This window comes from Schistocerca cancellata, chromosome 8 (assembly GCF_023864275.1).
Source record: "Schistocerca cancellata isolate TAMUIC-IGC-003103 chromosome 8, iqSchCanc2.1, whole genome shotgun sequence".
Lineage (NCBI taxonomy): Eukaryota > Metazoa > Arthropoda > Insecta > Orthoptera > Acrididae > Schistocerca > Schistocerca cancellata.
In genome coordinates, this window is record NC_064633.1 from 69171437 (window position 1) to 69193161 (window position 21725).

General features: G+C 40.0%; 1 protein-coding gene across 1 annotated transcript in view; it reads left to right on the plus strand.

Annotated features, from left to right (window-relative positions):
* The window catches only part of LOC126094965 (probable isocitrate dehydrogenase [NAD] subunit alpha, mitochondrial), a 59557-nt gene that overhangs the window by 11352 nt on the left and 26480 nt on the right, over positions 1-21725 (plus strand). Inside the window, exon 3 of the mRNA XM_049909619.1 lies at positions 17480-17652. Within this exon, the coding sequence (XP_049765576.1) occupies positions 17480-17652 (173 nt within the window). The remainder of the gene's footprint in view (positions 1-17479; positions 17653-21725) is intronic.

Below are 21725 nucleotides of genomic sequence, written 5' to 3' on the forward strand. Positions count from 1 at the left end.
TTTGGGGTTGCGAAATATCATTTGACAATATTCTGCTAAGGTAGTCATTGAAGGCATAACTCATTGCTCTGCTGACATTGAAATGCATGTCATTCAACATCTCTGTCTACAGCCCTGTGCTTTGTTTTACAGCTGTTAATGCAGTAATCTCTGTGTCTTTAGAAGTTTCTTTACAGTGACTGTGTACCATGGAGGGTACCTCCCATTATAAACTGTTCAACTGGGTACATATCTAACCAGTGCATGGTCAGCTATTCTCTCAAGCTTAAGCCCTGGTTGTTCTACATGCTTCTGCCCTGTGCTAAAAGTTTTAAGTTCCTCATTGAGATTTGACATTTGACTTTATCTAGTTTACTGGACATGTATATCTTTCTGCTCGTTTTAGCTGTCCTTTGTAGTTTGGTAATCATTGTTTGACAACCAGTTCATGGTCACTGATACCAGTTTTGATGTGGACATCCTCAAAGAGGTCAGGATTATTTGTTGCCATTAGATCTCATCGTGAGTGAGGTTCCTATCTATCTGTTGTTGGCAGTTTTCAGAGAAGGCATTTAGTGATGTTTCACAGGATGTCTTATCACACCCAACACTAACAATACTGTAATTTTCCCAATTATTTTTTGGATGACTCGTCTCCAGCGTAGATTACGTTATGTTAGGGAACTTAGTACAAGTGAACTGAGGGTTTCTCTAATTTCCAGGTATATCAGATAATTTCCAGTTACATCAGATCAGTCTGGTGGGTGATAGAAGGATCCTGTTATCATTTTATGCCCACTTGCCCGAACAATGTCGCATGCAGCTTCAATTTGTATGTAGGTGATTAGAGTCTCGTGTCTACTGCAACAAATACACCATCTCCATTGTCCATTTGCCTATCCTCTCAATATACTCAAATTTTCCCAAAAAATCTCACTGCTATCAGCTTCAGGTTTCAACCAGTATTCTGTACCTGCTGTTATCCAAGTGTCACTGCTTTTCAGGAGCACTTTTGAACTCGGGCACTCTGTTGCGAATGCTTTGGCAGTTAATCATTAGTATTTCAATACTCTTACCTGTGGGAGGCATTTGTTTTGATCATACACTGATGCTTCTGGGTTTCCTATAGCTATCGTTACCTGGAATGTATGGTGAGTCTCACAATCTAAAAATCCATTGTTTGTGCCCCGTACACAGCTACCTGAGTAGCAGTCTCTGCCATGTAGTGCATGCCTGACCCATTTAGGGGGACTCTGCAGTTCTCAACCCTATAGCACAAGTCCAGGAAGTCACAGCATAGATCGTCACAGAACCTTCGAAGTCTCTGGTTCAGTCCTTCCACAAGGCTTAGAATGAAAGGGCCACAATCAGTTGTGGGGGCAATGCTGCAAATTTTGAGTTTCATTGATAGGCCTACTCCAAACCAAGACTTAGCTTCTCAACCTTCTCTGCCAGTCACTTGAGTGGCCCAAGTATGACTTCAAAGTGCAGATGACAGAAATCATTTATTCCAACGTGCACCACAACCTGCAATTGGTTGCACCACATTCCCTTAATGGCTGCTGGAATACCCCCTTCAGCTTGCTGAATGAGGCCCCCAGGCATACACACTGAGTGCAATTTGTCCTTTTTCCTGTCCCTTACTGTGATTTCGCTAAGGAGTTCCATCGTTTGCCATATGTTTGAACTGCCAATTATAAATAGACCCCTACCCTTTTGCATTTGCCTCTTCTTGACACCAGACAAAACAGGTTTCCCCAAACCAAGTGTAGTGTGTCCCACTGACTCAGTTTTAGCTTTGGTGGAAGACAGCACCTCTAATTTGTAGGTTAGGGGGATTGCTACAACACCCTGAGTCCTGCCTGGTCCCCACCACCCTGTATAGAATGTCTAGATCTACCATTGACTAGCCACTCACAGTCAAATGGATGACTAATGACAGATACTGTACTTTCTGCAGAGGAGACAGTCTCCACAGGAGAGGATGCTTCAGATACCTCTGGTACTGGTATCACAGGTTCACAGGAACTCTTCCAACACAGATTTGCAGCAGCTGCCAGTAGTTTGACAGTAGTCAGTAGTGATTTTCAGCTGCTTACAGGTGTCAACCAAATCATCCTGTGTTCGAGAACAGCAGTAACAGTAGGGCTGCATTTTGGTTTGTCTGGTGCACACTGGGAAATGAAGAACTAACTTTAAATGAAGACCACCGATTATCTTTTAATCTTTTGAGGTAAAAGTTTGCTAATTCCCTACAAGAATTGAAGCAAATACACAAAACTAGATCTCGATTAAGTCAAAACAAAAACCTATGGTAAAAGTTACTGGTTTCCTAAATCATTTTGAGAGGTTAATTATAGTTGTTGGCAAACTTGAAAATACAGTTAATTTACGATGAATGTGGATAATATATATGATTACTCTTTAAGAGAAAACCAGATGTAGCACAATATGTTAGTTAGAATATCTGTTGCAGCAGCTAAATCACAAATGCCAATTTACTACAGATTACTAATATATTATGCAGAGGACAGTGGTAGCTTCCGAAAATTCTAAAAAAATGCATGTTTATTTGCATTTATATACAATAAAATTCAGGGGTGATGTTTTCTTTGGAAGGAACTGTGAACCACAAACACTGATTTCCTGCAGAATAAATTACATACCCAAAACACTCGGGTGATGACTTACAAAAATATAGTTCTGTAAATGTCGGAAAATTCTCAAATAACCAATTACTCATGTAATTACGCAATGAAATCGGAGAATTGATACTCTCTACAAGTTTGTATTCGTCAGTTTTGATACCACCAGTTGTTCCTGTTTAGAGCTGGTACTTCAGTCAGCTCTCCACATGTCCAAGAGAATGGTGTACCTCTGGGCTACGTTCTGAGTGTCACAATCTTCAACACTGTCAATGGGCTCGTTACCTCTAACGGGCCTCTGCTCAACCCAGCAGTGTATACAGGGTGTTACTAAAAGGTACGGCCAAACTTTCAGGAAACATTCAACACACACAGATAAAGAAAAGATGTTATGTGGACATGTGTCTGGAAACGCTTAATTTCCATGTTAGAGCTCATTTTAGTTTCGTCAGTATGTACTGTACTTCCTCGATTCACCGCCATGATTTCATACGGGATACTCTACCTGTGCTGCTAGAACATGTGCCTTTATAAGTATGACACAACATGTGGTTCATGCACGATGGAGCTCCTGCACATTTCAGTCGAAGTGTTCGTATGCTTCTCAACAATAGAGTCGATGACGGATGGATTGGTAGAGATGGACCAATTCCATGGCCTCCACGCTCTCCTGACCTCAACCCTCTTTATTTTCATTTATGGGGGCATTTGAAAGCTCTTGTCTGCACAACCCCGGTACCAAATGTAGAGACTCTTCGTGCTCGTATTGTGGACGGCTGTGATACAATACGCCATTCTCCAGGGGTGCATCAGCGCATCAGGGATTCCATCGACGGAGGGTGGATGCATGTATCCTCGCTAATGGAGGACATTTTGAACATTTCCTGTAATAAAGTGTTTGAAGTCACGCTGGTATGTTCTGTTGCTGTGTGTTTCCATTCCATGATTGATGTGATTTGAAGAAAAGTAATAAAATGAGCTCTAACATGGAAAGTAAGCATTTCTGGACACATGTCCACATAACATATTTTCTTTCTTTTGTGTGTGAGGAATGTTTCCTGAAAGTTTGGCCGTACCTTTTTGTAACACCCTGTATAATGGCTTTTGCAACTGGTACAGTTCCCAGTCTGTAGTCTTGGCTGAATGCCGCCTCCAAGATGTCATCTGTAGGGTTGCTGCTTGGTCTGTTTAGTATGGTTACTATTTTCTCATGCAGAAATGAGCGTTGTGTATTTGTCATTATATCGCAGTCTGTCCTAACCCAGAGCTCTGCTTGGGTAGTTAGTGCTTGGATGTTGTTTCATACTTTTTTCTTTTTTTCCCCCTATATCTTTTATGAATGCTGACTTGGCTGCTCCATATCTGTCAACTAAAGGCTACTTGCATGTGGAAGCTTAACAGCCTGCTTCTTTGCCCACAGCTCTTAAAGTGGAGATCATGCTACTCCGTATTTACCAGGCCCTGGTATCATCCCAGCTGGACTATAGTTGCCAGGTTTATGGCTCAGAACCACCTTCAGCTTTGAAATTGTAGACCCAGCCCATCATCGTTGCAGTTGACTGGCCATTGGCTCCTTCTCGACTGGTCCCTCTGTCATTGCAATTGACGAGTCTCTGGCACATTTCAACTTTGTCTGTAGGGAGCCTCATTACATAAGCAAGAATATTTCCTTTTTTGCTCTGATGTTACTAACTGTTGCTCATTTACTTAATCACTATCTGATGATTTTTTTTGTCATCCAATTTACCACATAATTTTTTTTAACCTCCATAGAATGTACTCCCTGGTGTTTCCCCACACATCCCCCATTGGTTAGCACCCAGACCACAAATTAGGACCGATCAATTCCAGTCCTGAAGTATGTCACCCCTTATGACCTTCTGGCATCTGGTCCTGTTATTTCTTGAAGAGTATCAGGGTACTACCATCAATTATACTGATGGCTCTGGAACCATGGATATGACGGGGCATGCTTTCATGTCACACACTAGTCAGGAACAACATTGTTGCCAGCAACATGTAGCTAATGGCCATTAACATAGCCGTACATTTTATTAAAGCTTGCCTTGACTGTTTTAATTTGCAGTGAGTCAATGAGCAGTCTCCCAGCCCTCTGATCGCTGTTACTCTTCTCATCCTGTGATATATGCTATTCGTGACCTCCTCTCTGACCTCAGTCATACAGCTTGCACAGTTTTCTCTAGGTCCCAGGGCTTGTGGGTATCCCAGGAAATGAACTGGCCAACTGTTTGGCTAGAGGAGCAATTACTTATCCCACATTCGCTTTGACAATCCCAGGGTGTGGATTTGGTGGTGCAAATACTGCCTCTCCTCACTCCCAAATGGGACAAAGTATGGTAAGCTCCTGCCCCTCGAAGAAAATCTGAACTATGGAGGAGATTACTGCTGCATGGCACTCCTCCTCCTCCTCCTCCTCCTTCCGTTTGACCCAGAAGCAATCACCTGTCCATGTCATCTCTGCATCAGTGATACCAGACTTATCCTAGTTTAATTCATTTTGTATACTGAGTCGCTTCCACATTGCGGTTACAGAGCCTTACAGACAGAAGCTCAGATCCTGGTGGTACATCCCCTCTTCCGGTCCTCCATGTTAAGCATTTTCTTCCAAATCATTGCCTCTGGCGTTGATTGATGATTCTTGAACAGTTGACGTGGTTCTCCACTTTCTCCGTGAAATTGGTTTTTATTCTCAGTTACAAGGCTTTTAAAGTACATTCATGGTGGGGTGATTAGGTTTGGGACATCTACTTCATTCTGGGTTTGGGGATCCCCAGCCCTATATGCTCTTCCAGTTGCCTCTTTCATACCAGTTTTGTATCTCTTTTACTCTGTTTTAAATTTTAATAGCTTTTAGAAGCATTTGCCTCTTTTGCTGCCACACCATATTTTCCATGGTAGGGATTGCTTAGTGGGTGCTCTTTAATGCCTTGACTATAATGGGTCAGGAGGATGGCTCCGATTCTATGCGGAGCCCCAAGATCACCTATTTCTCTCATCTTGTTTTTATTGCTGATGGTCCAACTGATGGCCATTATGTTTTTAGACTTTTAACTTTGATTGTCCTGAATCTCCCAACTAGAAGGTTTATTTTGCTCTGAAGTTGTCTTTGCACACAAGGCATTGTTGAGAGTCTGATGTCAGTCTGGTTTTTCTCTCCATGAATGAGCCATGGGAAACCCCTCATCTGCTCTGACGTACGTATTTGGCTTGACCCAGTTACTTCTGCATAAATTGTTTCTCAGCTCCGACATCTGGATTGCCTTAAATGCCTCGATTTTACTGCTGCTATGTACTTTCATCATCAGAACACGTTCCTGGTGGCATTGTAAACTCCGGATAAACTATCCCTGGACTGAGAGACTAATGATCTTCCTTTTAAGTCCCTTAACCACAAGCAACCAACCATCTTCAGATACTCAGTTTCAAGTAATTGTGACCATTGAGGTTAAAGATTTGAAATGTCAAACACAATGAATTATTCAAAAGTTATTCATAAATTTTTATTATTAGAGATGAAGATACACTTTTTCGAATGGATATTGTTGTTGACCAATAGCTTTATGTGACTTACCTTGTGATGTACAACATGTTGAAACTGTCCTTTACAGTTCTGAATTTTTATGTGGGACATCTGTGCAGGCAAGGGATTAGCGAGATATTCTTTTAGTTCTTCATTTACGTAATGAGTATTACAAACAGCTTCAACATATACTTTTTCAGCTGTATCATTGGTGTGGCACTGAGCGAGGTGGTGCAGTGGTTATAGCACACTGGACTCGCATTCGGAAGCACGACGGTTCAAACCCGCATCCGGCCATCCTGATTTAAGTTTTCTTGATTTCGCTAAATCACATGAGGCGAGTGCTGGGATGGTTCCTTAGAAAGGGCCGGCTGACTTCCTTCCCTAATCTGATGGGGCAGATGACCTAACCATTTGGTCCCCTCTAATTAATCAACGAAGTGGTGTGGCACCATTGTTGCCAGCACATTTTTATCACTATCAGTTGGTTTTATGTCCATGAGAAACAGATTGAAGAAGTCGAGGTATACTTGACACGGTGACCCTCTCTATAGCTTCTGGTATATACCAGATGTTACCGCTTGTGGGCAATGAAAAGTGTGAAAAGTGCATTACATATCGAAACTTTTGATAGAAGTGTTAGCAACTTACAGTGCTGTTGTGTGTCAACAAAGTTTCTGTGTAGGGGTGACAATTTCCAAGTAAAGAATGCAAAGGGCTGCCAGTGACAAATTGCACATTGCTGGGAAGCTGTTCCAGTCAAAGTAAATAGATCATTTGCCATAAGCTCTGTAGGTGTCAGCAGTGTGGAGTGAGATAAGTGTCATTTCCACAACAGATCCTTTTCATTAAGGCAATCTCTTTCTGTCATCCACTTTAATGTCCTTCTTAGTGGGTACGTGCACATGCGCACACGCACACACACGCACACACTTGTACTAAGAGAGCATGATTTAATGAATGTGTGATCAAAATTTTTAAGCCTAAATATTACCACAGTTTGTATGCTGGTATTTCAGTAGTGCAAAGGTCACTTCTGTGTTGTCTTATTGTGATAAATTTAACATATATGCGTAAATGCACCTCTGTTGCTCCAAAGATTTAGTTACAGGGATTGATCACCGATCCATGTTCTCGTAATTGTGTAAATATACTTTGCAGGTGGTTAAAGTGCTTTGCTTCATTGCACTACATGCTGAAGTCATCAATACATGTTACAAATCAATAGGTTTGACTAACCCATAATCTTGAAATTCTGTATTACATTGTGTAGGGTAAGTGGCAAGGGACTGAATTCAGAAAGGTCAAATGGGCCTCCTATGAATGGTTATTGACAAGTTCTCAATGTGTAGGACAGGTAATCATCAAACTCAGTTTGGATGTTGGTTGTTTGGTAATAAACACAGGGCTGCTAACCTATCATTTACAATTTTATAAGTGCTTTTGTCCAAGGAATGGCAGATTCCTTAGGCAGATATAAGGAACCTTGCAAAACTTTTCTGAGCCAATTGACAGGATCTTACCTATTGCCTATCTGTGTTTTGGGTCTGTATGATGAACTGTAGATTTTTGTACTGATGCTGAAGTCTGAGGGGCAGTTGAGCTCCAGTAATGGAGCTTTGGTAAGCAGAACAAAATCAACACACAATTCTCTGGATGTTTGTCATCGGTAGTGTGTAAGTGTCAAAGACTCAGCATCTGGGTCTTCTAATTCATAAGATGTATTTGGTGGAGGCCTGCAAAAGGCTATTTGACAAAGCCCGATCTGATGACTGGATGAACAACAGGGTCAAGACTATCAGTGCGTGCCAAGAATCTTCCATGTGTCAACTGGTTTGCTTGACATACCTAAGTTTTCCAGTATGTCATCAGTTACTGCAGCATTTGCAAGAGCATTAGGGCATTGTAGCAGTAAAACATTGTCAAACTCTTCCTTATGCATTAATTCTCAGTTATTTGATTCAGACTGTGACACTGCACAGCTATTTGTGATAAAATTCTATCAATTATTTATTGTCTTGTGTTAATTTTGTGTGTGGCTTGCTGTGAGATTATATAATTATCACATAGGTGATCAACACTATTGTCAATTAATTTTACTGAAAACACAACTCATACATACCAACAGAAATTACATAAGTCAGTTTTGGATTCTTTGTTGCAAAATAACATCATTGTAAAATTGTTGAAAAAGAGAATTTTATGACAATGGAATGCAGGTCAACAGCTTTATTTGATTTTATGTCAACCTATATTCTTTTCAATTGGTACAATGTCCATGGTTTTCAGTGAAACTGGAACTGTCAGTAGAGATACTTGAAGGAGAGTTGTTTCTCAGACAAAACTGATGTTAAATAAACGTCCAATTTCTTTTGGACGGACATATTTGAGCTTAAATCTAAGTTAACAGATTTTCAATTTCTGTACCCATTTAAATGCGCAGAACTTCCTACAAATAGTGGAAAATTAAAATTATTTGCCATTTGACCCTCTTTGCTCTATACATTTATTGAATGAACTGTAACATTTGCCTCAATAGTTCCAATCTGTTGATGCCTTTGTCAGTTTTTACACTACTGAGCAGCTACAGTTGTGCAGCAAAAAACTGTATATTGATGCAAATACAGCAAGCATTTCCATCCTCGTTGTATTTTCTGTGCTTTCAATAGATTGGGAAAATAAAATACAGGAAATATTGTTGAAAACAAAACAGTTTTAAAGCATTGAACAAAGTTTTCCAAGGCTTGTTCCATGTTTTAAAGCATGTTCTTTATTTACTATTGGCTTTCTTGGCCTATCATAGCTGGAGTTAGCAGAATTTTCCCTCGGAACTTTTAGTCCACAGGGGGTATTTTATTTCATTCCTACCCTTATTTCACTCCTACCCTTATGTTAGAGCGGTTCTAGGTGCTTCAGTCTGGCACTGCGGGCCGCTACGGTCGCAGGTTCAAATCCTGCCTCGGGCTTGGGTGTGTGTGATGTCCTTAGGTTAGTTAGGTTTAAGTAGTTCTAAGTTCTAGGGGACTGATGACCTCAGATGTTAAGTCCCATAGTGCTCGAAGCCATTTGAACCATTTTTTCCTACCCTTACACAGCCAGGAGTTGCTGGCGAGCATTTGCCAGTCCGGCACCTAGGGATGCACTCTATAGGGGTAAGGCTCCTCTGAGTAGGAATATTTTGAAAGAGTTATTAAAACCATGTATTCAGGGGATTCTTTGATGACACTGATCATTATTTAATCTGCAGTGAAATTGAGATTGTGAGGCCGAAAGTGCAGGAGGTCAGGTCCATATGTAGGAGGATAAGAGTGGAGAAACTTCAGGATAAGGAAATCAGGCACAAGTACATAGCAGCGATCTCAGAAAGGTACCAGTTAGTTGAATGTAGTCAATTAGTCATTGGAAAAGGAATGGACATGGTACAGGGACACAGTACTAGAAGTGGCTAAAGAATGTCTTGGAACAGTAGTGTGTAAAAGTAGGATGAAGCAAACAGCTTGGTGGAATGATACAGTCAAGGCAGCCTGTAAAAGGAAAAAGAAGGCGTATCAAAAATGGCTACATACCAGAACCCAGGTAGACAGAGAAAGTTATGTTGAAGAAAGAAACAAAGCCAAACAGATAATTGCAGCATCCAAGAAGAAATCGTGGGAAGACTTTGGAAACAGGTTGGAGACTATGGGTCAAGCTGCTGGAAAACCATTCTGGAGTGTAATTAGCAGTCTTCGAAAGGGAGGTAAGAAGGAAATGACAAGTATTTTGGACAGGTCAGGAAAACTGCTGGTGAATCCTGTGGATGCCTTGGGCAGATGGAGGGAATATGTTGAAGAGTTGCTCAATGTAGGTGAAAATGCGATCAGTAATGTTTCAGATTTCGAGGTAGAATGGGATAGGAATTATGATGGAAATAGGATGACATTTGAGGAAGTTGAAAAAATGGTCAATAGATTGCAGTGCAATAAAGCGGCTGGGGTGGATGAAATTAAGTCGGAACTCATCAAATACAGTGGAATGTCAGGTCTTAAATGGCTACACAGGATAATTGAAATGGCCTGGGAGTTGGGACAGGTTCCATCAGACTGGACAAAAGCAGTAATCACACCAATCTTTAAACATGGAAACAGAAAAGATTGTAACAACTACAGAGGTATCTCTTTAATCAGCGTTGTGGGTAAAATCTTCTCAGGTATTGTTGAAAGGAAAGTGCGAGTATTAGTTGAGGACCAATTGGATGAAAATCAGTGTGGGTTTAGGCCTCTTAGAGGTTGTCACGACCAGATCTTTAGCTTACGGCAAATAATGGAGAAGTGTTATGAGTGGAACAGGGAATTGTATCTATGCTTTATAGATCTAGAAAAGGCATATGACCGGGTTCCTAGGAGGAAGTTATTGTCTGTTCTACAAGATTATGGAATAGGAGGCAAACTTTTGCAAGCAATTAAAGGTCTTTACATGGATAGTCAGGCAGCAGTTAGAGTTGACGGTAAATTGAGTTCATGGTTCAGAGTAGTTTCAGGGGTAAGACAAGGCTGCAACCTGTCTCCACTGTTGTTCATATTATTTATGGATCATATGTTGAAAACAATAGACTGGCTGGGTGAGATTAAGATATGTGAACACAAAATAAGCAGTCTTGCATATGCAGATGACTTAGTTGTGATGGCAGATTAGATTGAAAGTTTGCAAAGTAATATTTCAGAGCTAGATCAGAAATGTAAGGACTATGGTATGAAGATTAGCATCTCCAAAACGAAAGTAATGTCAGTGGGAAAGAAATATAAACGGATGGAGTGCCAAATAGGAGGAACAAAGTTAGAACAGGTGGACGGTTTCAAGTACTTAGGATGCATATTCTCACAGGATGGCAACATAGTGAAGGAACTGGAGGCGAGGTGTAGCAGGGCTAATGCAGTGAGCGCTCAGCTACGATCTACTCTCTTCTGCAAGAAGGAAGTCAGTACCAAGACTAAGTTATCTGTGCACCGTTCAATCTTTCGACCAACTTTGTTGTATGGGAGTGAAAGCTGGGTGGATTCAGGTTACCTTATCAACAAGGTTGAGGTTACGGATATGAAAGTAGCTAGGATGATTGCAGGTACTAGTAGATGGGAACAATGGCAGGAGGGTGTCCACAATGAAGAAATCAAAGAAAAACTGGGAATGAACTCTATAGATGGAGCAGTCAGGGCGAACAGGCTTAGATGGTGGGGTCATGTTACACGCATGGGAGAAGCAAGGTTACCCAAGAGACTCATGGATTCAGCAGTAGAGGGTAGGAGGAGTCGGGGCAGACCGAGGAGAAGGTACCTGGATTCGGTTAAGAATGATTTTGAAGTAATAGGTTTAACATCAGTAGAGGCACCGAAGTTAGCACTGAATAGGGGATCATGGAGGAACTGTATAAGGGGGGCTATGCTCCAGACTGAATGCTGAAAGGCATAATCAGTCTTAAATGATGATGATGATGATGATGATGATGATGATGATGATGATGATGATTAAAACCATGTTGGAGATAAGAAAGAGGATAATGAGAAGCCAGGGAATGTAGAGGATGTCGTATGAACGTAATCTGGACAGTAGAGGAAGGGATAAAGACCATGAAATTGGGAAAAGCAGCTCACATTGCTAGAATGCAGTGGCTCTGTCATGTCATGTGAATAATATGGAAAGGAATTACACCTGAAGACTGGAAAAAGGGCATCATAGTACCAATTTTTAAGCAAGGTTGCAGGAAACTGTGTTGTCATTATAAAGGAGTTACTTTGATGTGTCGTGCTGCCAAGGTATTTGAGAAGATTGTGGAAAATAGCACAGAATATAGTTGGAGGAGGACAGAGATGGGAGCAGTATGGGTTTACACCAGAAAGGTAAACCATGGATCTAATTCTCTGTGTAAGGTAGGTCCAAGAGACGTACTACATGTATGGTAAATATTTAGTAATGGTGTACCTGGACATTGAAAATGTATATAGTAGTGAGAAAAAAAAACAAGATGTAGTAACCCTGCAGAAAAGGGGATTGGGAGGTTGATTATTAGAAGAATAAAGAAAATGTATCAAGGAAGTATGAGTTGTGTAAAAGTTGGAGGAGAAAACTGATTGAAGCAAGGGAGTAAATTATTTCCTCTGCCTTTCATTGCCTTTAAGGATGAGATAATGACAGGCTGGCAGTGCAGATAGGAGGTTAAAATAGGAAAGCAATGGTGTTTGCAATGATTCAGTGGTGTGGAGAAGAGGAGGAGGAGGAGAGGGACAAGAAAGTCTAAATGTATGGGAGGAAGTGATGGAACAGTATGGATAGAAAAAAGGTTAAAGTGATGGTTACAACAAGGAATAAGATAAAAGTATTAGAGGCCAAGTGCTAAAGAAAGTGAAAAGTTTCAAATGCCTGGGAAGCACAATGGAAGAGAAAGGGAGGAACAATGTGCAGATTAATGAACGGGGAAAGCAAGCATATGGTTTCCTGCAGAGTGTAAGCAGCCGGGCGTGGAGCAAATGTGTGCCACCAAAATGAAAGTAGTTTTATTCTGAGCATATTATGCTCCAGTGCTTGCTCCATGTTTCAAGGCTTTTTTTATCTAGTAATGGCTTTCTCACTTTTAATGAAGAAAAGGCAGGTGAACAGGATACAGACTGGTGAGAAATTTCAAAAAAGCAGAATAGGACTTCCTGCCGTAGCAGGGAATGAGACAGTGTAAGATGTAGTGAGAGAAGCTGATACTAGAGACCATAGGAAAAGGGCAAGATTAAAATGGTAAGAGCATTTCAAAGAAATGAGGGTTGGCAGGATACTGAGTCTGGGAGATGGACTGACAATAGGAGTCAAGCGACCTAGAGGAAGATTGAGATAGTTGGATCATTAGAGTGAAAGAATGTGTGGTGAAAGAAGACTAGGATGGAGTGGAGAGAGAAATACGATGGGAGGATTGGAAAACATGGAGAGGCCAGGGGCTGGATGTAGACGACAAAGATGATGAACTTATTAACTTTACATACGGATGGTACAGCTACTGAAATAAAATAAATTTAGGGAATTCATTTTACAGTGGAGAAAGTAACAGTTTCCATTAATTTCAAATAAAATATCTTTTATATGACACTGTAAAACATTGCTGTAGAACACTTTGCTGAAGACTTTAAAGGCCAGTAAATCTGCTGTTCCAGTATGGAAGTGTGCAGTTGTGACAGTAGGATTTGAAAAGGTCTCTCCCATTGCTCTCCCCTCCCCCCCCCCCCCTCCCAATATTGTCTTCATTGTTCTGCTTATGTTGTCCATTCATCTCTCAAGGTAAGAAAACAGTGGTTTCAAAGCTTAAGTACACTATTTTTGATTGCTGCCACAAGCTGTTGGAACTTTTGATGTGGGCAATAACACACAAAAGACTACTATCTTCAGTAGAACAATTTCTGATTCCAAACATTTATCCATGTAGCAGCTTGGCAGTATCACCCCTGTATCTGATATAGTTAATGGATGAGTCTGTTATTGGTGAATAGTAAAATGGTTGTTTATATTTTTATGGCTTTTAGCTATATGTGAAAAATGTTTTATAGATCTGATTTTTTCTTTTTTATTGGGGGGGGGGGGGGTCTGGGACACTAATTTGTAACCTAATTGGTCCTAATTGATACTGAGCTTCAAATATTAATCACCAAAATGTACTCCAGTTGACTATGGTTGTTCTTCATGATGTGTTTCTAGCATCAAGTTTAGTAAATTAAGTCACTCTCATGAATGATATTCTTGGGGCACTGGAAGCTAGATGGATACTTTAATGATAGTCTCCAGGTCTGTTTTTACTAAGTTTCGAATTCTGTCAGTCAGCCTATAGCCCAAAGATAAGTATTTCCAGAGTGTTTTAGATGGACTATAATAGTAATGTTTACGTTGATAGACATATGTGCTGATGGTTGTTCAGTATCGTGTCAGTACCCAGGATGAAACGAATTTCAAGAAAAAATAATTGAAAAGCAGTCACTCCAGTGTAGTGTCAACTTTTTGACAAACATACACTGTGGTGTGCTGTAGCTGTGAGGTTACGATGGACATGTGCTGTGTCATGCCTTATTTTCATATTGACAATGAACAGATTTGAATGTGTTCAATTGGAAACATTATAAAACATATTATTTTAGGTAACTGATGTGGTTGCCAAAATTATCACTTCGAACTTTAGTGGATCAATCTGCTATGCTGATTTAACGATAATAATTTTGTTTAATGGTTTATTCTTATAAGGACCAAAATAACATGCAATGTGCAGATGTTTTACCACATTTTGTTATTGCTCTTAGAAGTTTATCTAAACAGCAGAGCTATATGCTGTGTGCTTTATATACGGATGGCATGGGAGGAAAGGAGTATGACAGGAATGCTGACATGAATGTGGACATGTGGACATATGCCCTATTCTGAATGATTTCAGTACATTCTCTTCCATTAATACTAATTACTGATGAAGCCATGTTTGTACAGAATGTTAAGATCAACAAGTGTAACAAAGGTAACATGTTGATAGATCAAGTCATTTTAGAAGAGTAGTGATAGGACAGAATTACTTATATTTTTTGCAAAAATCAGTTGTTGGGCACCTTGAGAATGTTCCTTTGAACATGGAGTGCAGTGTACTTGTAGCATGATGGAGCTGCTCTACATTTAGCCAGACATGTGAAGGAACATCTCTGCTGCCCTTATTTGTAGGTTTGCTCCCGGTAATACAATTAACTGGCCATTAAGGTTGCCAGACCTTACACCATTTGAATTTTATTCGTAGAGTTGGATGATGTCTGAAGGGTGCAAATGAAAAGTGAACAGATAGATGAATAGCTTTGGCCACATCGTGGACACTACTGCACTCATTAGGAGAATGTTCAGAGGCAGAGAAGCAATGAAACAGATTGTCCTAAGAGTGCACAAATGCATTGAAGTTGATGATGGGATATTCGAACATTTACTGTGAACTATATAACATCCGTAATGTGACATGTATGACAATGCTTAGAGGTGAATGTGTTAAAAGTATTTTTCAATTAATGCTTTGTAAAACACACATTGTAATGGTTACCAACTGTTGTACCTGTGTAAACCTGACAATGCATATAATATAGAAAATAAATAACAATGTTCTATGTGGGACCTATAATTTGGCACGTGGGCCCCCAGTTCCTGATTAGTGGTTCTAAGCAGCTGTTGGAAGATTTCATTCTGTAGTGATTTGCAGATATATGTTGCCAACTGTGCAGCTTACTATTAGTTGGTATTGACTGCATTGTTTTCTACCTTGTCACTTAGCAGACCTGTTGCAGTCTGTGTTTTTTGTGTTGTTTTCATAGTGAATTTTTCAAAAATTATTGTAGATGGCCCATGCAGGAGTTACATTCTACTCCAGTTCGGAAAAGAAAGTCAGTTATCAGGAGCGAGTGGCATTAAGTGATCTTGAATATGATGAAGTGCTGCAATGCGGACAAAACTAAAAAGAACTGTTGCTTCCGAGTATGCAGTTTTCCCTCAGGATTGTGACATACACTGGAAAGAGATGGCATAGCATTGCTAGAATTAGTGTTTGCCAGGAATTACCCAGATGTGCCTCCAGGAATTTCTGGCAAGGGTTAAGCTTCAGGTCTAATTCTATTAGAGAGTAATTCAGAATAGCTCCGCATTTGGCCCTTTTTACTTTAAGTTGTGTGCTCTATTACTGACAGAGCACTTTGTTTCTGCACATGTGTCGTCAGGAACACAATAGTACAAAGTGAAAAGGTAGTGCCTGATGTGTGACAACTTTTGCCAGTTCTTGAACAGGAGATTGGCTAGACATGGAGAAGTATCTTCCTGAGAAAAGTGTTGAAGTCCATTGGTTTTGTGTGGAGAAAGGTTGGAAATGAGAAGGTATGTGGCAGGATTGTGCATTGGTACTGGTTTCTTACCAAGATGAAAAATATTAGGTAGGCTGTCACAGAAATATTTTATTTCGACAAATCTTGAAGGAACAATAATTTAACATGCAGCAAATGCTGTCAGAAAAAGATGTGGGTATTACTGTGTGGAAAAGTATCTTGAGAATACTAATAGTTGGAAGTTTGGATTCCAAAAATGGATTTGTTAGGCAAGAACGGAAGTTCTGGGCCATATCAACCCAGGAAGCCTATCATTGGCAGATGAATTCCACTAATTTGAAAAATGATTGAAAGTTCTAGTACTCCCAGATCTTCCTCTCCGCTCTGTAATAATCATGGACAATGCACCTTATCACAACAGGCAAGCCAAGAAACTGCCCTCGAAATGTGATAGGAAAGTATCTATGACTCACTGACTTGGGAGAACAGATCTGCGAAGTCATTTGTAGTTGACAGATTGGTGACAAGCAAGGGCCACAGAGTAATTTGTTTGCCGCTACAAAATTGAAATTAAAATAGACAAAAATAAAGACTTATTGGGGGATCACAACATTGCAGATGATGTATCACCTGAAAATTTGTTGAATCTTGCAAGCCCTTGTTTCTGGGCTGTTACTGAGGAAGACTGGAAAAGCTGTTGCAGAAAGGGACTACTGCTTGAGCAGAAGTACTGGAGGCACGACAGTGTCATGGAAATAGCCATCGAAAATCTCACTGTCGACATCAGCATTTCAGATACCAGTGACAATTCTGAAAACACTTCGGTGCAATAGTGAAACTGCTAGTGCAGCAGAAGCTTCAGAAAACTGGACTGTTTCATTCTTCTTTTATTTCTTCATCCATATTTAATATTATTGTATTTTTGTTAAATTGTGGGGCATCCAGTAAATTAGAAAATCAGTAAGTAGTCTTTCATTGCTTGTGTCATAAGTTGTACTTTCTTCTACTTCTAATTTTGTATTTTGGTAACTGATAAGTAAGTTTCAGAAGTTAATGCCTTTATTTAACTTGTCAGTACAATTGTCTAAATTTCTATACTGCAAAGTATGTAACTTATTTGCTCCATCGTACATACAGCTGTGTTTGTGGAAGCTCAAAACAAAGGTTTGTGTTGCCTGCACTGTTTGTTGACAGTGTAGAGATGCAGAGCCCATTCCTCTTCATACCCTGCTTCTCCCCTCAGCTAATCGCCCCCCCCCCCCCCTTTCCCCCTTCTGCATCCCCTCTCGAGATACCAAGTTATGGTTTGCAAGTAATACTTTAAATTTGTTTTATGTTGAAAACCATTTGGATTAGGGCACATGTCCATATGAAGGGTGTTTGACCATCCCACCCAGGTCCCCATGTGTAGTGTAATAAGTAGGAAATAAGATTATGGTAGTACAGTTTCTTACCTAATTTATATTGTTTTTGTGCAGGTTCCTATTGAATGGGAGTCAGTTGACGTGACACCTGTTAGAGGTCCTGATGGGAAATTTGGCATTCCACAAGCAGCTATTGATTCCGTCAATAGAAACAAAGTGGGCCTCAAAGGCCCACTCATGACACCTGTTGGCAAGGGCCATAGGTCTCTCAATCTAGCTCTTAGGAAGTAAGTATTAGTTTACTAACCTAATTGGTGCTTTAAATTGAGGCCGTAGGTGTATGATGATTAGTTGGAGTTGCAATTGTGTGTACTCGTGTGTTTGTATGATGTGTGGCGGTGATAAGGTAATTCCTCCCTTATTTTCCTGCTCTGGCCCATTTGACTGTGACATAATCTGTCAAGCTGAGATGGCAGTGTTTTATCAGAGCAAGACTCAACCAGATTGTCTGATAAACCAGTAATGATTGTTCTTTAGTGTCACTCCAAATACTCATGCCATTTGACCCCAGAGCAGCAATGCAGAAGTGTCTAATGGTAATCAGCACTGTTGTTTGCTGTCCTTGTACTATTATTCCTGGAGTCAAACCTTGTAGGCACAGACTTTTTCATGACTACATGGCTTGAGGCTTTGGAAGTGCCTCAGAGCTATGTAAACTGAATTGAAATGTATAGCAACCATCCACTGCAGTGTAAACCTATATTGTGTCAACAAATGAATTTATCTAGGCCCAAAAGAAATTGGAACCAATCAAGACAAGCAAAATAGCATTCAGCAATTCAGCTCTGTTCACCACTTCTGTATTTGTCTGTTAACCATATACATTCATCCTGTTACAGGATAGTGTGTGGTAAATATGTATACTGCTTGGTATTTTTAAAGAAGAAAACTTGAAGATTGTGTATCAGTTTCTGCTCACAGGCAATTTCTTAATGCGGCTCTGTAGACAGTCTGAGTTACCACCAACAGTGAAAACAGAATGTAGTTACATTTTACTGTCTAGCCTTTTGAAGTGAATCCACATTGTGATCATGCTGAAACAAGAAAAAATTGCTCATCTGTTGAAATGACAATAGCACGTAATTGCTATAACAAACAGGGCTGCAAATGTAGTGAGTGCCTGTTTGAAATACTATTTATTGGTGTAGATGTGCCATTTCTCACAAATTTGGTTCAACCCTTCTTCACTGGTTATGATCTCCCTTTCTAATTTTCAATATTCTTCTGTAATCCCATTTTTCAAAAACTTTGTTCTCTGGTCTGTACAGTTTGTCCATGTGAGATGCTACAGTGATGTCCTCTCACTGACCCACTCATTTTAAAGCTTCCAAGTTTTGGAAGTGCAGCAGTTAATTAAGATAAGCAGTTTAGAAATGTAAGCTGTTTGGGTACAGGTTTTTATTTGAGAAAGTTGTGCAAACTGCATTGTGATCTGAACTTGGGATCACAAGATTTTGAATTTTGATTGAGTCTTATAATCAGAATTGATAGTAGTGGGCAGTGGCCCCATGCAGTCATTGCCACATTGTGGGATGACAGTGTGTGTCAAAATAGTGTGTGAATATGGTGGTGTTGGAACATGATGTTGAAAGGAAGATTGACGTAAGAATACAAAAGAGACAAGAACTAAAATTTTGACACAGTTTGCAGGGGCAGACACCTCTTCACAATGGACAGGTGGACCCCTCCTAGGCTCTGCAGGTCAGGAAAGGAAAAAATAGTCCTCAGAAAATTAGTAGAACCAATACAGGGTCCTATATTCACCAAAAGGGAAAATATCAGTAATCAGGGTGTATACAACGCAGGACAACCGGGAGATCTGGGAAAAAACCGGGAATTTTTTCATGTGGGAGAAAACCGGGAAAAACCCAGGATATTTTTAGAATTCCGGAAATTTTTCATTGTTTTAGTTTTCAGTTAAATTTTTGTAATTTTGACTGGTAAGAAACGATATGCTAACAAAGGATATTACTGTATCCCGCTACTGCAGAATAATACTTTAACAATAAAACATAAAAGAGAGAAAAACGAAAATAACTTAATTTGCAAAGGAAATACGCCATATACGACGACACACAGTGCTCATGCAAGCGTCTGCCGAAAATGTGTCAAATACTTTAGGAAGACTGTGCAGTGCTTCATAACGACAAATTGCCTCCAATGAGCATGAAGTCACAACTGCTTACATCGATTTGTTTTAGCAGTTACGTGCGGGCCCATGCACATGCGCAGTTGAGTCACATTTGAGGAGTAGATTCTCCCGCTTCTGGCTACAGGAATGTGGCTGTCGGCTGTGCAAGTAGTGGCAGCAAGCAGCTAGATGCTACTGGCAAAAGGGGGGGGGGGGTCTAATTCATATTCTCGAAGAAAAAAAACTTGTTTCGCAAGCACCTAGCATCCAGTGCACTTTTGTCTATCGATTATTCACATGATTTTTGAACGCTTCCCTGTTGGTTTTTTAACATTTTTTAACACATTTTAAGTTAATTTCTGAATGAATCATAAGTAACTTTCCGCAGACAAAAGGGGACGGGGCTATACGAGCTGAGGGAGTAAAGCCGAATGGATGAATGCCAATCGCTGTCTATGTGGTTGATCGGGTTTACGAATGATCAGCATTGTTATAATTACTTGCGAAATCCATAGATTCAGACTACCAGTTTTGGAAATAAATGACAACAGGGATAACAGGTGAGAAAGATTACGTATTATCTTCTCGGTGGAGGTTCGAGTCCTCCCTCGGGCATGCATGTGTGTTTTTGTCCTTAGGATAATTTAGGTTAAAGTAGTGTGTAAGCTTAGGGACTGATGGCCTTAGCAGTTAAGTCCCATAAGATTTCACACACACATCTTCTCGGTGTATACAAGAAAATGAAATTTTGACAGAAAATTTTTGGCCAGATCGTTACACTAGTAAGGACCAAGCAGTACAGTCCCCAGCTAGCAGCCACAGAATTTCTATTCTGGAAGTGAAGCGGAAAACGTGTTGTTCGAACATGTAATAACACCTAACCTGAAAATAATAGCGGGATAACTAAACCTGTGATTCTGGCAGGGTTAGTGAAGTTAATCAGCAAACAAATTTTGACAATGGCAGCAATAGCTACAGAATTGGTGATGGCAAGATTGTTGGTTAGAACAAGGAAGGAGAAGAAACGGGGACATCGCACAAATTATGGAAGAATAAGACGATTCCAAATTTATATAAAAATTTTGTAACGCTACTTTTCGATCTCGTGCTTGAGAAGCTGGTGTGTGTGAATGAAATTTGGAACTATTTCCTAACACAAAGCTTTTTGCTTGTAGTAGGCCTAATTGGCATTTGATATTGGTACTTCATGGATAATATTCTGTCGTGTTATAAAAATGGCCATTTGTGCCAAAACAGTCTCGTTTATTTGGTGTGTAACAAAACTGCTGCCATATTAGAAAGGCGTATTTTGTTTTATCTTGCAGACAGTGACAAAATAGACATAATCAGATCGAGAAACCACACCAGTATTGGGTATTTATTTGTATTAACAGCTTTTTCAGTATTAGATAACGACATATCGATTTTTCATGTGGCAAAATGTTTGGCGAACTTTGATTAGGTGATAGATTCTTTTGCAGAAAGGAAAGCACGCCATAGAGCTGTAGCAAGATTAGAGAGAAAAAATGCTAGGAGCTAAGGTTTGAAGAAAGGGTTAATTTCTTGCTTATCTCTTGTCAGTATTGGTTTTATATATCCTATATTTAATTTTATGTCACCCAAAACAGCAAGTTATTAACTAATAGGCAATAAAGAGCTCAGATTTTCTGAAGAGTTCTTGGTCTCTAGATTACAAATAATCTCATCCGCTATTAATTGCGAGATTCTTTTAAAGAGGGGGGGGGGGGGGGGGCAGGCTGTCAAACCGGCCGACTGGGAGCAGGAGATGCACTAAAAGACATTTCAATTTCCACTCTCCTGAATATAGTTTGGACGTGCGGTAGAAAAATGCTTTGTGTAGAGGCGTGGCACTGCACTTTGGCATACTTAAGACCAAATAATATGTCTTACATTTCCTCGAATACATATGTTTTATGTTTCAGACTTTTCAGAAAGATGTGCCCTACAAGATAAACATATTTTGAAAATTTGATCCTCGAATACATATGTTTTATGTTTCAGACTTTTCAGAAAGATGTGCCCTACAAGATGAACATATTTTGAAAATTTGATTTTTTTTTTTTTTTTTTAAGTATTGACCCGGTTCGCAAATGTCGTAGATCAGGGGCTGATGCACAGAACAGTTTGAGTTATAGTGGGTAGCCTCCA